The sequence below is a fragment of the Parasteatoda tepidariorum genome, chromosome 6 (assembly GCF_043381705.1).
Source record: "Parasteatoda tepidariorum isolate YZ-2023 chromosome 6, CAS_Ptep_4.0, whole genome shotgun sequence".
Lineage (NCBI taxonomy): Eukaryota > Metazoa > Arthropoda > Arachnida > Araneae > Theridiidae > Parasteatoda > Parasteatoda tepidariorum.
In genome coordinates, this window is record NC_092209.1 from 82,454,767 (window position 1) to 82,470,740 (window position 15,974).

Consider the following 15,974-nt stretch of genomic DNA (forward strand, 5'->3'; position numbering starts at 1 on the left):
TTACTATTGGCTTTCCAAACATTAATTTTCGAAGAGAAATAAAAATTTGTGTCGTCTCAACATAACTTAATCATGATCATTGCCACGACAGCCTGAGAGTTTAGATTAGAGATTTCTAGTCGTGTTTAATTTTTATTTAAAAGAAGTAGCCAATTAAATTTCATTTGAATATGTTTCATTAACCCATTACACAGGAATTAAAAAATTGAGCGAATGTTGGTTTGGAGACTATAGTCTCAGAAAGTTGATATGTTTGGCATGCCCAGAAGTGTCTGTCTTAATGTACATGCAGTTCAGTAAAAAGGAACACCAGCTCTCTTTGTTTGTTCTGTTAAGGATAAAAGAAAAGTGTAGTTTCTAATATGGGCATAAGAACTCGGAATAATAAAAAAAAAAGGAGTAGGTGCTTGTTGAACATTTAATGCTGTTTATGATGCAGGCTGAAAGTAGTTTTGATTTTATAAAAAAAAAGTTTCATATACTTTCTTATTTATATACCTTACTATTGGTAACCCTAATCAAAAAAAAAGAAGAAAAAATCTGAATATGTGTACAATTTTATTAATAAAAGTAAACATTCAATACACGTTTTTGTTTCAGCTGGCGTAATATGTGCTGCTCCAGTCTATCGAGGATGGTACAGAGCTCAAGTTGTTTACATATGTGATAATTCATCTGATTGTGGAATCAAGTTTGTAGATTATGGTGGTTTTTCCCAAGTCCCTATTTCGTCTTTACGTCAGATAAGGTAATTTTGTTTAGTAACACTAATGAAAAGCCCTTTAAACATTTTATTTTCTTAAATTTGTGTGTAATATTTAAATAAATCATTATTTTCAGAAAATTTTATTTTTTCTATGAACACATAAAAGAAAAAAAAATCTTATATTAGAGTATTCATGTTGCAGTTTTCTGCCAAAAAATAAACTTATGTTTTTCATTCCCTCTTCATTTATGAAATTAATACTTAATGTATCTGTGGTGTAAATGCTACTACAATTATTAAACATCTATCATTCGCTAGTATCAGGCTAACTCGATTTAATCTTGAGATAGATGACGATAGACGTTATCAGTAGCCTAACCCCACATTGGTGACCTGCAGACGTGAATATGCCTACTTCAATGGATGACACACATTGAATAGGTGACTTGCTATTAGTGACTGTGTCATTGCCCTCCTCTCCGTCTCATTTACGCACTACGGGATCCTGCACACACTAGATTGCTAATAGCAACACATAAGAAACCACACAACTGTGAACTTAATACAGCTCTCATGTCAAACGCTTAAAACTTGGTGTACTTCACTTTGCTCAAAATCAGGTGAACTTAACATAGTTCTCTCGGCCTTTCGTGGATACGGCAACTAGTGGTATCCGTTCATCAAATTCTATCACAGATGAAATTGTGGTGGTGGAGTGTTATGGCGTAACTACCACTACGATTATTAAACATCAATTCATTAGTATATAAGCATGCCTGCCAAGTCTCCGTTTTTTAAACGAAGACTCCTGTATTTTACGTCTATCTCCTGTTATCTTGTACTCAAATTTCTCCGTATTTGTTGAAGAAATTTTTTTAAAAAGTTGGTCAATAAAACACCCGCTAATGGCAAAAATATTTCTCTTATACCTCAACAGATGGTACTATGCCAGTATTGCAGTATGTTGAATATTTATAGTTTAAGTAATTATAAATAATGGTTTAAAGAGATCTTTACCTTAAGATTTATAAACATAGTTTTTGCTTCGTTAAATGTAAATGCTCATATAATTTCCTATTTTGAATTTCAATGACTTACATGATTAAGATGATTTTTGATATGATTTTTGACTTACATGATTAAGCATGATGTATCAAAACTTTACTCATAACCTGAAAAATGTCGCTTGTAAAATCTCCATTATTTTATTTCTCCAATGTTGACAGGTATGTATAACACACGCTAACTCGATTCAATCTTGTACCTTTATTTTCCAAAAATGTGTTACAATCAAACTTTCATAAAGTTTTTTCACCTTTATTTAACTGGTTGAGTTCCATTCGTTTTCTAGCAATAAGACCCTGCCATTTGCAATTTTTGGATTTTTTACACATACCTATAAGTACTACTCATGGCACTGAAAAGGACTCCAAATAATTTTATAAATAAATAATTTTTTTCCGTACAATTTTATGATCGGATGTATGGATATTGTTTGGTTATATATGATCGTAATATTTGGTTTTGTATTGTATATTGCAGAAGTGACTTCATGAGTTTACCCTTCCAAGCATCTGAATGTTATTTGGCACAAGTCAGACCTCTTGGTAAGTAGATTTTTCTTTCAAAAGGCTGTGTATTCATGTAATGAGAATAACGGTTATCCATTATTTTGTGTATAAAAGTTTTATTCCTAGTAGGTTTTATCATTGTTTTAGTAATACTTATATTGGGATTATATGGGAATGTGCTTATACTAATGGAGAGTTATACTAATTTTAATTATCTGGTTTTAAACTATTTTCTTAAAAAGATATATACAGTCGGACTCTGATTTACCGAATTCATAGGGACAAAAAATATTATTTGCTAAATCGGGGGTAATTCTTAATATCGTGAACAAAAAAAAGATAGACTTGCCTTATGGAATATCCAAACATCTCTAAAAAGCAAATACATACAGTAAATAGAAATCTTACTTTTTTTCCAGGAGATTTGAAATACAGTGAAAGAATACATGCTGATTAATTTGAATTTTAAAGTATTTTGTCAGTAAGGTTTGCTTATTTCCTTGATTTCTTACTTTAAAAAGTTCTTTTTCAACGTCATGAGGAAAAGAAAATACTCTGTCACTTACATCTTGCTGCATTATGTAAGTTTTTACTGGAGATTAATTATCATCGATTTCTACTTGTAAGTTGCTATTCAGTGTTTCCGATGAATCTACTTTAACTTCAGTTGACGCCTGAACTGAGATCACCCATGTCTAAAACTTATTAATTCAAAAAAAGTTGTTTTATGTTCCGACAGGGCGGATACTATAAGCATTTCAAAAGCAATCATAGTTTTTCTTACCCAAATGAAGAAAAAAAATTTTTTTTGTTAGACTGCCAGAATAATTCATTAGTTTGGGGTTTTTTATTCGTTAAATCGAGGAATTTGCCTTAATTTTAATCTGGGGGAGAGAAAAATTCCTTAAATCGCGTAATTCGGTAAATAGTTGTTTGTTTAACTGGGGTCCAGACCAGTAATATTCAGATTTACTTTTTGACAAAATAAGAAGGATAGATACTGTCACATGTGAAAGTTAAAAGATTGTCTGAAAATATTTAATGTGTGTATATGTACAGGTGGTGATACTTGGTCTTCTGAAGCAACTTCCGTATTTGAAGAACTAGCTCAAGGACAGATACTTCAGGCTCTGCTTGTTGAATATGCTGACGATGGCATTCCTTGTGTTTATTTATACAGAGTACAAGGCGTGTCTGTAAGTTTTATTTCCTTCTTCACTGTAACAAACCTTTAATCCTGGCAAATTCTCTTTCACAGGGTTGTCACTTAATAGGGAAAACCTAAATAATGCAGGAAATTGTGAGTTTTTAAAATTTTTTTTAAAATATAAACTGGGAAAATGCAGGGAATTTCTTATATTCGACTTTTAAAAAATGTTGATTGCTCAAAGATTAAAGGATATTTCAGCTATACTAAACCATTTCATTTACTACAGCATTATTTAAGCAGTGTTTTCATCATAGAAAAAAAATGGGTCAGAATTTCTCACCCTTTCTCAAAAACAGGGTGAGATTTCAGAAAGTTAAGTGAGATTTCCAAAAACTTAAAAAACACAAATAGACTTGGAAAAAAAATCATTTCTTTTATTATAATACATTTTTAACGTCTTCTATTTTTTAAAGTATTGAATATTCTTGCTGCATCATCATAGAAGATTTTGCCTTTACTAGGTATTTGTCCATCTTACATTAGTGCATAAAAAATTTGAACGTCTTACATGAAAAAACTTTACCTACGGTAAACACGTGGTTGCAGAGAAATGTGTTCTGAAAGGGGTTCCGTGGTTCGGTTGTGTTCTGTTGTTCGAAAAGGTTCTGAACAATACTGGTAAATAGGGAAGCTAGATAACGGAGCAAATGTTGAAAATAATGAAAGATCCAGGAAGAAAAGTGAAACGGATTTTATTCTAAATAGCGTAATTCGAAGCTTCTTCCAAAATGTGAGAAATTCGCGAATTTTGAAATTGATTTATAGAATGCGCGAATTTCTCGCAGTAATAATTTTTTAATGCGAGAAAAGAAAAAAATATGCGAGATTCTCGCGTTCTCGCGCTGTAGTGAAAACACTGATTTAAGTATGTTCAGCAATTCCTTTTCTTCCCCTAAGCAATTAAAACTAGTATAGTTAACCCAATATAGCTCACACTGTAATTGTGTTTCCTCTTAATATATTGCGTATAATATGTACAGGGAAACATAGGGATTTTTTTTTCTAGATTTCAGTGGCAACCCTGCTTTCACTTACATGAGTAATGTATAATGTTCATGGTTTACCATGGTAACTTACTTATTGTTTAACTTTAAATTACCAATGGAGGTGAAACATGAAAGGTTTCTCCCTTCACATTCTTATTATCTGTGCTGTGTCTTGTTTCCTTTCATGTTGAGTAATAATCAGTTTCCTGTTAAACATGTAAAATGCAATAATAATTGATTGCTGACTCACGGGACCAAACATGCATTTCATGTAAAGCAATATTTTGCGTTAGTGAGGGTCAACTTTATAATAAACATTACAAGATTTATTTCTAAAATGAAGAAAAGTTTTAAAAAACAAGCATAAAATAAAGCAATGCTCATAATTCCATTGTGTAAAAATTTTTAATAAAGTGAAATGAAGATGGTGTGCCAAGGACCTAGAGCAAAAACAGTTTTGATGTACCAGCTCCTCTCCTAAATACTAAGCTAAAGCTCCAACAAATTTGCTAAACTATTTATGCATGCATTTGAATTTCTGAATTTAATTTGACATTTTTATTATAAAAAGAAACATTAAAATAATAACAGTTATCAGCTCACACTGAAAATAAAAATTTAATTTTATTACCAGTTAAGTTATTTGTTCATTAAGAAAAAAAAAATAGAAGAATCCTACCAAATTAAATCTTTATTCATATTTGATTTTAATTATATTATAAATGTATTTTATTGCTGAGAGTATTTGCTCAACAGTAATTTGGCTAACAGACAATGTTATTACAATGTAGTAGGACCCTGAAAGAAAATAGAAGAATCCTACCAAATTAAATATTTATTCATATTTGATTTTAATTATATTATAAATGTATTTTATTGCTGAGAGTATTTGTTCAACAGTAATTTGGCTAACAGACAATGTTGTTACAATGCAGTAGGACCCTGGAAGAAACATTAAAAAAAAAAAAAGCAATTATCAGCTCAAAAAATTTAATTTAATTAACAGTTAAGTTATTTGTTCATGAAGAAAATTTTTTTATCCTATTATCTTTGTTCATATTTCATCTTAAATGATTATAAATGTATTTTATTGCTGAGATTATTCGTTCTGCAGCAATTTGGTTAACAGTCAATGCTGTCACAATGCAGCAGTCCCCTTGAATATGCATAGGGTACTATGAAATTGCTAGAACTCTTAAGTAAGGAAAAATGTATACATCCGGCCTCAGTTCCAGAGAAAGCACAGCTCTTGGTCACTGTGGGGTGTGTTTTCAAAGAAAAAATTACTGGCAGGCAGGGCTAAAAAAACCTCAAAAATTTTACCCGTCCCTGAGGACGGCTTGCCCAACAATGTACCTGTCCTCCTTTGAAACTTACCCGTAGCTTCTAAATAAATAAAAATATAATTTTCTCTTATTTATTACAAACATTTATATAAATTGCACAATGAATTAGTAGTTACTAGGATTACAAATACTAAGATTACATTATACAGTAATAACAGAAATACTAGGTCTAGTATTTCTTTTATGAAATAATTTATTTCTTTTATGAAAGAATTTAAATGACAAAGGTCAAGATGGGAAAATGGCCGTCCGCGCGGACGTCGGATTCGAGAAATTCGTTGTCCGCGGGGGAATTTTTGACCACCAAGGACGGGCGGTTTTTCGAGCCCTGCTGGCAGGTATATTTCTCCTTGTGAAAGTTAATTCTGCCCTCTATTGTTTTGTATAGCAAAAACATGTCTGGAATTTTGTTATTATATAGCCTGGAAATGTCAGGAAAATTCAATGGAAACACTTAAACTGCATTTCATTCAACAATTATGTTGTGTATGATGTATTCTTTTTCTTTCTTTTCAGAGTACTTTTATCAACAAGGAATTAGTGGAGCGAGGTCTCGCTGAGTGGGTGGGCAACAACAATCATTGGGATCCACACTGACCTTCTTTCTAATGTCACACACACCATTCACTTATGTGTTCAATATATTGTTAATTAAATCACAGTGGACATTCTCAATGTGTCAGTAAAGAAAGAACTTTGAAACAGCCTTTTTTTTTTCTTTTCTTTTTAATATATTTCATTCATAAGTTTAGAACTGCTATAGTATTTTGTTCCCTTTTTATTAATCAAACTTCTCTTGAATCAACATATTTCTTTATTGAAATAAGGTTTAGTGCAAGTACCAACTGCAGTGGAAAGTCCCATTTCCAAAATGATCGGGAATTTCCCAGCAAATGCAGAAAGTTGACTTTTCAGGATAATATGTCAATCTGGTAAACAAAAATACTTTTTTAAAAAATAAGGAAATTTTTTAAAAAAATGATAATTTATTTTTACGCAATAAGATTTTATTTGTAGTTAAATGACATTTAATTAACTAAAGAATATTTAGTATGTATGATGAAAAATGAATTTCACTAATTATTGTTTTTTTTTTAAAATAAAAATTAAGTCGACAATAAGTTGAACTTTAGCTTTCATTCATAAAGACATCCTCTTTCTCTCTCTTTTCACTTGATATGAAAGATTGGCAGTGCAGATATTGATATTAAAAAACGGGCTTCAAATTAAAAGAGAAAATCAGTCCTATTTAAAAAGAAATATTACAAGACAAAGAATGGAATAGAAATAATTCATTAATGAAAACATAATAAATCAAATAAAGCCTGTTTATTGGTGTGTTTTTTCCCCTTCAAACATTTAGCTTTATTATTATTCTTAGTTTATTCCTCTGACTGAAGTTAGTTTTTCCTTAACTGCTCTTGTCCTGACTCTTTAAGTGTGCTTCTTAAAGCAATATAAATGTTAACTATCCTTAATTCAGAATGAGCAGATAGAAATGTTTTTATGGGTACATAAGATTTTAGAAACGATCACAAATGTGTAAAAAATAAAAAAAAGATTATTACTCATTTGTTTTTCGGAGAAAAAGATTTTTTTTTTTTTTTTTAAAGATTAGAAGTGACTTGAAAATAAAATTTTGATATGGGACTTTTTATTGTACTTGAAACTAGTATTTTTTTTAAAACCGAGTTTGTGTTCTTAGTTTTTAAAAGTCTACAATATATATACACGCAATGAAACCTCTTGGGAGCAACCACTCTCTGTTCCGCTGTAAAATGGATGTTAATGGAGGTTGGTCGTTCTGGGGGGTTACTTAATTGCCTTCAAAATGTTATCAAAGTTACATGATTTTTCTCAAGCGATTTTAATTTTCTTGGTGCAGAAATGCAACTTGAGTTGGAGTAATGAAAACTGGATCGATGAATAAATTTAGCATCAATAAAAATGACCCCTACTGATGTAATTATGCGTAAAAACAAATTTACCAATTCTGAATAATTGTTTACTATTTTAAATAAGTAAACAATTATGTTTTTGTGTGCCTTTAATTTTATATCAAAAAAATTAGTTTGCTTTAAAAAATGAGAGTTTTCTTTGTTTAACATGCTTAGTTTTTCTAAAGTAACTTTTTCCTAATTTAACTTTTAACTCTAAAACTAAATCATTGATAGCATTGTCTTCAGGGCACTAACTGTAACATGAGATTGTCAATCTGTTCAGAAATCGTCAAAAATAGCTCTCTAGATAGAGCCACTCGTAAATATTTTGAATAAATTTTAATCTATTTGTTTTCTTAAAAAAAAAAAAAAATTTTGATAATTTTTTGAGTTTTCTTATTTGACCTTTTCCGCATTTGGTGCGAATGTTTGCCAGGTCGCTGGGAGAGGTTTTGGTAGTATCTCCTTAAAGGTTTCTTCATCACCAAGTTTACGGAAAAAATTCTATGCCTCCCAAAAGTGGTCTTAAATAGAGGGGGTTGCTACACACTGGTGGTCTTTCCTGGAGGTTTCACTGTATGTAATTTGTGTGCAATTTATTAAAAACTGCATTTGTTTTTTATTTTTTTTTGTTAGTTCATTTTATGTGAAATATCTGTCGCTCTCAGTTGATATAGGTTCTGTTATTTTCAAAAATTTTAACTTAAAATAAATAAAATTGGTTGTACATAACTGCCTTCTCTACTGGATTAACCAGTAGATTTCTGGAGTTTAACCACTTTTCTCGAGATAAATCAAAAATTCTCTTCATTTTTTTTTTCCATGGCTGCCAACTCCAATGGATTTACTTGTACACCCCTGATAATGCTAATTTTCCTTCATTAAATCACAAATTTTCTTTGTTTTTCTCATACTTAAAAAGCTCGTGAACCCCTACTTATTTTGGCTGTAATTCTATAAGAATTGATTTAAGCACCCTAGGTCCTAAAAGCCCATTCACATATTTCTGCCATGGCTGCAACAGGATGAAAGCCCAAGCAATTGTAGACTCAATGGTACAAGACCTTGAGTCTTGTACAACAGACAGCACCACAAGATGAGTCGATAGGTATTATGGCTCATGAACTGGCGAGCACTAAAGCATTGAGACCAAAGCCTCAAGGCCTTTTTTTCCCTGTAGAAGGAAGGAATTCTACAGTTTAAGATTATATTGAAATAAAAGTTGTAACAAAATTTATTTTTCAATTCATTTTGTGAAATCTGAAGAAAAATATTCTTAAGGGTTATTTTGTGCTTATCGGCATTTTTATATTTTTATGTAAAATTTTCCTCCTTCTAGTCAGTTTCGATAATCTTGCATTTTCCCTAACATGTGCGACTTTTCTTCTCAAAACTTTCTTTCAGTAAGAACCTTAAATAATCATAAAATAATCACGTCGATAATAATATAATCACTTAGAGTAAACAGGTTGAAATATTTTATATATTCTATCATTTTTAGTTTTTTTTTTTTTAATATTTAGAACTCTCTATTTTTAAATTAATTAAAGAATGTGTTGTAACTATCTAAAATGAATTCAATTTTTATTACTATTCAATGCAAGAAAATAAAAAAATTAACATAAAAACATTTCATATTCAAGTCCATTTTATGTCAATCTTAAATGAAAGTATTGCATTAAATGTGAAGTTATTTAATGTAGTTTTTGTATTTTATTGACTATAAATATCCCTAAAATTCCTTGTGTCTCTTTCTGTATTATGCTATAGCTAGCATGGAATTTATTTTATTTTGTAAAATCAATTGGATTTGTTACTTTTCCTGTTGGCAGTTATGTTTTTGTACATTTCCCAGAAATGTTTAAAGAATTTCCCAAAGTATCATTGAAAAAAAAAAAGCATTTATTTGTGTTACTGAAGATTTAAATGTTTTAAATAATGAGGGAAGAATTCAGAATGCAAATAAAATAAACATTTCTTGCCTGTAAGAAACAAAAAATAATGTAGTTAGTTTGAGTTTGTAATATAGTTTTTTAAAATTTTTATTCTATCCCTTTCTTTATTGATTTTTAAGTCCCTAAAATTCTCAATACATGTAATCTATAAAATGCATAGTAATTTTATTTTATTTATTAAAATTCACTGCCTTTTTTTTTTTAGTTTTGTGTTGGTAGCTACATTATTAACTTTTAAATGCTATAAAATTAATAATAAATTTGGCCAAAAAAATGGAATTTAGAAGAAAAAAAATTTCTTTTAAATGTGTTGATTTCTATTTGTTCAAACTAATCATTACACTATTATTTTTTTTCTCCTAAAGTTTGTAGTTCTGCAATTTTTTCTATTAATAATTTCTATGAAAGTCTTAATTCAAAATTACATACGGAATGTACAAAATGATCAACTTGTTAAAAAAAAAAAAAACTTTTTAGACAGTTTTCTTATTTTCAAAAATGTTTAATGTATACATGTTCCAAAAATTTGTTTCCTATTACATCAAATAAGTCTGTCACATTTTTTTAAAATTTGGTTAATAATGTATTAACAACCTCTTGTTATTTTTGAGTCGTCATGTTTATGTACCAAATCAGGAGTATAAAATAAATTTAAAATACATATAAATATGTAATATAAAACTGAAAGAACAACAGAATGTGGAGGCAAAATACAGCAGGTTTTATTTTAATAATTTCCTGATTTTTCTTATTCTGATAAATAATTTTACTGACTAGCGAAATGTCATGTTTATAAAATAAAAGTTGGGTAATTTTACTATATAAAATTTATTTATTTTTTAAAAATTATGAATCTTAAATTTCTGTATGATATTTTAAGTCTGTGCTATTATTCTCCTTTGTGCTATTCAGGTTTCTTATTCCTTCCAATATAGCCAAATATTTCTTCTGCTATATATCAATATATTAATTTTATATGAACATAAATTTACTCATTGATGTTGTTATTCTGACTTAATGTGTCAAAATGTATATCGCAAATTTGTTGCACATTTAACATTATTTTCAGATATGAAAACACTCATTTACTTTTTATATATCTACATAGCTGCCAACTATACTGGATTTTCCAGTAGACTACGTGATTCTGACAGTTTCTCCTGGTCTACTGGTTTATTTAAAATTCTCCTGGTTAAAAAATTCCCTAAAATTGAGTAAGTTACCTAAAAAAATCTCTACTGAAATAGAATTTTTGCACAGACTATTAATTGCTTGCTTGAATATATAAATAAGTTATACTAATATACATAATGAAGTGAACCTCATTTATCAAAATCAGTTCAAAACTTTTTTTGTTCTAAAATGTTCAATTTATTTTTATTCACAGCTCTCTTTTTAAATTAATTAAAAAATTCTTTTAGCTATGTTTGATGAATTAAATGCCTATTAATAGTCAAAATTATGAGTAAACATAATGCATAACATTTCAAGTCAATTATAGATTCAAGATTTTAATGTCAATTATAACTGGAAAATTCTGCTGTTTTTTATTTTATTTTGCTGACTATAAAAATACCTAATTGTAAAAATTTAGTCCATTCTGCAACAATTATGATATTTATATTTCATAAAATCTACTGGGTTTTTTCCCATCCATGTTGGCAGCTATGTATCTATATTTTGCACTTTTTGACGTTAATAAGGGCAGATTGAAATGAAAGTGGAAATTACTCAAAACAATTTATTATATTATCTAATTTATTCCTAGAGTTATTAAGCTTCAGTAAGCAGTGCAGCCTGGTATTATACTTCCATGTAATGTTAATAAAAATTGATTATTGTTGTCGTATTTAAATGTGAAAGTATGCTACTTTTGTATGGCAACACAGATACTCATTGCTGCATTCTCTGCTTGATTTTATTTTTAGACTGTTTGATTGTCAATTTGAAAATTACATATTGGAAAAAAAAAGCCAGAAGTTTTGAAAACAACGGTACGCACCTTGTCTTTATCTATTGATCAATATACACAAAATTCTTCTTCATGGGTAGAAAAAATACTACATTTCAAACAAAAATAATTTAGGAGAATTGAGACAGCTCAAACTCTTGCATCAAATAAAACAATGGTGTAATTTGATCTACATACATCTGCTGGCATACTATTATTTTTTCTCCCCTGTTAGAGAATTCAGTGCCTAAGGCCCCCTAAATAATACAAATAATTTCTTTTTGATTTTTTCCTTAAGAATTGTGAGTTAACAAAGATTTAGTCAAACGTAGACTCAAACTTACCAATATAGCGTAATTTACTTAAGTTATTAATAAGTTTATAACACTTTATGATTAAACAGTAAGTAAATTTTGTTTCAAGTAATGACCAGGAGGCACTCATTTCTAGATCTAGCCTAGGGAAGATTACATGCTCCAAAGGACGCGTCATAATTAATTAATATATTTTCAGTTTGCATGTTCCCTATGATTTATAACGCTTCAGCAGAATCACTGGACAAGAGAATTTCGTTAACTTCTTGACACACTTAACCAAACACTTTAATCGAAATTTAGGTGAAAAACAAAAATTACCTTGCTCTTTTGAAGCAACATAACTGATTTTTGCGCATAAATTTATCTCCAAATCATAAGTTATTAATATTAAAGGGAGCGTTGTGTAATCAATTTAATCTCCCATATTAAGCAAATTACAAAATCTTAATTATCAGTAAATTACTTGTCTATTGTAATTCATAACAATGAGTGAACATAATAAAAAAAAAACATTTAATATCAATCATATAGGGAAAATATTGCAGACCATTTATAGTTATCAGTGTAATAAAGTTTTAATACTATGATGACAATGAAAATTCCTGAAATTCTTTTTTTTTTTGTTAAATATTTAGTATATTATGCAACAGTTATGGAATTTATATTTTATTTCGTAAAATCTGCACGACTTTTTCCTATCCATGTTGGCAGCTATGCATAAGAGCAACTCACTCCAATTTTGATGTAACCCAGGTTTAAGTCATATTTTTTTTACACATTTTATTTTTAAATTGGCAACTTTAAAATTGAAGCTATATTGTTGAATAAAAAACTGAAATGTTAAAGAACTGAACTTTTCTAAACAAGAAAAGCAATTTAGTTCATTTTTTAAAACCTTATTTACACTGGGAAACTGTTTAGTATCTCAACGGCTTATTTTTAAATTATACAAATTTATTTTCTATTTCACTAGTTTTAGCGCATTTAGTACTGTGTTTTTCATCGACATCTTTAATTCATAGAAACTTTCTATTTTTGTGCAAAAATATTTTAGTGTTGCTTGTTCAATAAATTTCATATAAAAGAATTGTGTTTTTAATAGAGTATTGGAAGCTTTATCATGTGATCCTGAATAAAAATATAAAATAAGCTGTGTACTTTTTTTATTTTTAAGTTTCTTTGACATAATATTTTTTCGTGCTTGTTTGGATACCTTTTTCATACCTGCCAAGTCTCCTGTTTTTTAACAAATAGTCCTGTATATTCTCAAGTTTCTTTATTCATTGAAGAAATTTAAAAAAAAAATTGGGGATAAAATATCCACTGATGACAAAAAATACTTCTTTTATTCCTCAACAGATGGTGCTATTGCCTATCTCAGCAATGGCAAGTCGATGCGAATTACTCATCTGGCTTGAACTAACTAGAGTGCTGATGTAGAATATCCTCTGTGGTAGACGGATCATGGGGTTAGAATCCTCTTGCCGTCAGACTACCTGTGGGAGGTTCTCGTGGTTTTCCTCTCCACTCAACTGTAACTCAAATGTGGGTTAGTTCCATCAAAAAGTCCTCCAAGAAGGCAAATTTCTCCCAATATTTGATCCAGGAGTTCCCTTGTTCTTCTGGGTTGGGTTCAAAATTACAAGGCCACGGAGTTGAACATTAGTAGTCGTAAACCCAAAATTCGACTGTTCAACACCAGTTATAAAAAAAAAAAAAAATCAGTTCAAGTAATTATAAATAATGGTTTAAAAAATCTTTAGATTAAAATTTATACACATATTTTTTACTTTTCTAAATTTATGTGCTTATATTATTTCCAATTTTGAATTCCTCTGTTTGACTTACATGATTATGCAGGATATATCAAGACTTCACTTGTAGACTTAAAAGTGTCGCTAGTAAAATCTCTTATTTTATTTCTCTAATGTTGGCAGATATGCTTTTTATAAAATGCTTATTTAAGTCTGTGATAGTGGAGGAGTGTGACTTATTATTCATATCAAAATAATCGGGATTTTTAACACGAAAGCCCAAGGTCTAAGGGTATTTGAATAAAACATTGTTTTAAATCAATTACAGCTCTAAAAATGTACTAATTTTTTTTTAATGTAAATTTAAAATATTGAACAAAGAAAATACATGTAAATTTATAATACAATTTTTGCATTTAATTAGCATCTTTAACAGGGGTCTGACTAGGTTTTTCTGGGAGGTACCTATTTTGTGAAAATTTAGTCATAAGTTGTGAAAATTATATTAAACCAACACGAAAATATGGCTTTATCATTTCCTATGGGTAGCAAAAATAAAATTTTAAGAAATTTTTTTTGTGAAATTTCCTGAAGTTGAATTTGTGAAGGTACCGCTAAACGGTAGTTAATTTGGCCTGGACAGACCCCTGTTTATGTTTGAAAATTCATTTCAAAAAATTTTGATTTTAAATTAATACCTTTCTAGCTGCAATATAAAATATAACACAGGGTTCCCACGGTACTTGAAAGTCCTTGGATTCTGCCATAGGGTACTTGAAAAGTACTTGATTTTTTAGGAATTAAAATAATACTGATCTTTCTTACAAAAAAGCAGTAAAAAAATAATAAATAAATTCAGAAAGAAAATTATAGAATTTCTGGTAGATGCAATTTTTAATGCTTGAAGTGACCACTTTTCACACCAGATAATTAAATTTATCTCTCTGATGTTTTGAAAGCTGAAATTTTTAGCAAAGTGTAGGTTTTGTAGTCATAGTTTTTGGATGATATGTAAGTGTTAATTGATTTAGAATTATGTTCAATGTGTTAACTTCGTTATTACGATAGGTTAATATTGTTATCCTATTTTTTCTTTTAATTTACGTACGAAAGATAATCAAATTTTTACTGCTAATAAATAAAATTTAGTTTTACAGGTTTCATTGATTATGAATAAACATCGTGATTCACATTAAACTGATTCTTGATTTACGGATCGGAATTCATATAAAATGTTCTACAAATTGGCATTTAAATGAAAGTGATTAATGAATCACATATCAAATGTTACTTTAAAATAACTTGCAAATTACTCATCAGGATTCACGCATCATGATTTTTTTTTATTTTTAATAACGGCAGGCACTGAACTTTCGTTCTTCTCCATACAAGATGCCGGAAGTGTTTCTCATTTATCGTTACCCAGTGGGCACCTGTGAACCAAAGTCACGGAAGGCGAGCAACGTTACCCAACATCATGATTTCAATTAAAGTTATTTCTGAATCTTATAACGCAAAACGTATTTAAGTAATTTCCGAATCATGCCTAACAATTTTCATTTTAGTGGTTTACAAGTCACGCATTGCGATTCACAAAAGAGAGATTTAAGAATTACCACTTGCAATTCTCATCAAAATTATTTAAGAATTATACATAGCTGTTCTATATAAAGCACCTTCCGAATCACAAATTGCATCATAATGATCACAATTCATATGAAAACTATTAGCTAATCACGCAACAAAATTCATGTTGAAGTGATTTATGTATCACACATTGTGATTTACGTCTTGTTAGCTAGTGTGTTTTGTAGCATATGCTACTCATATTGTTCCGATTTAAGAAACGTAAACCGCAATTCAATTTACAAATTACACATTGTGATACGTGATTTACGTAATCCTTGAGACTTACACTTCACCTTTCTTATAATTTTGATGTACATATCTAGATTCGTATAAATAAGAGTTAATTTCGTGTTAAAATTGAAACATATATGCTAAATGGATATATTTTGATATTTTATCTATTTATACACATTTCTGTAACCTAAAACTTGATCCAACATATTAAAAAAAATTATTTTTATTTTAATAACTGTGCAATTACACAAACTTTATCAATTATTTACTAGGCTTGTCTTATGTAATATGTATTATTCATTCCCTCAATTTCACTAATTCTAATTAACTTCATTGAATGTTTCAAGAAAAGTTTCACTGCTAGCTTTTAAATGT

General features: G+C 29.2%; 1 protein-coding gene across 1 annotated transcript in view; it reads left to right on the plus strand.

Moving 5' to 3' along the window:
* Positions 1-8,379, plus strand: part of LOC107449990 (uncharacterized) — a 38,026-nt gene extending 29,647 nt beyond the window's left edge. Inside the window, exons 6-9 of the mRNA XM_016065686.4 lie at positions 601-748; positions 2,249-2,313; positions 3,337-3,473; positions 6,336-8,379. Of these exons, the coding sequence (XP_015921172.1) occupies positions 601-748; positions 2,249-2,313; positions 3,337-3,473; positions 6,336-6,416 (431 nt within the window). The 3' untranslated portion in view covers positions 6,417-8,379. The remainder of the gene's footprint in view (positions 1-600; positions 749-2,248; positions 2,314-3,336; positions 3,474-6,335) is intronic.
* The last annotated feature ends 7,595 nt before the right edge of the window (positions 8,380-15,974 follow it).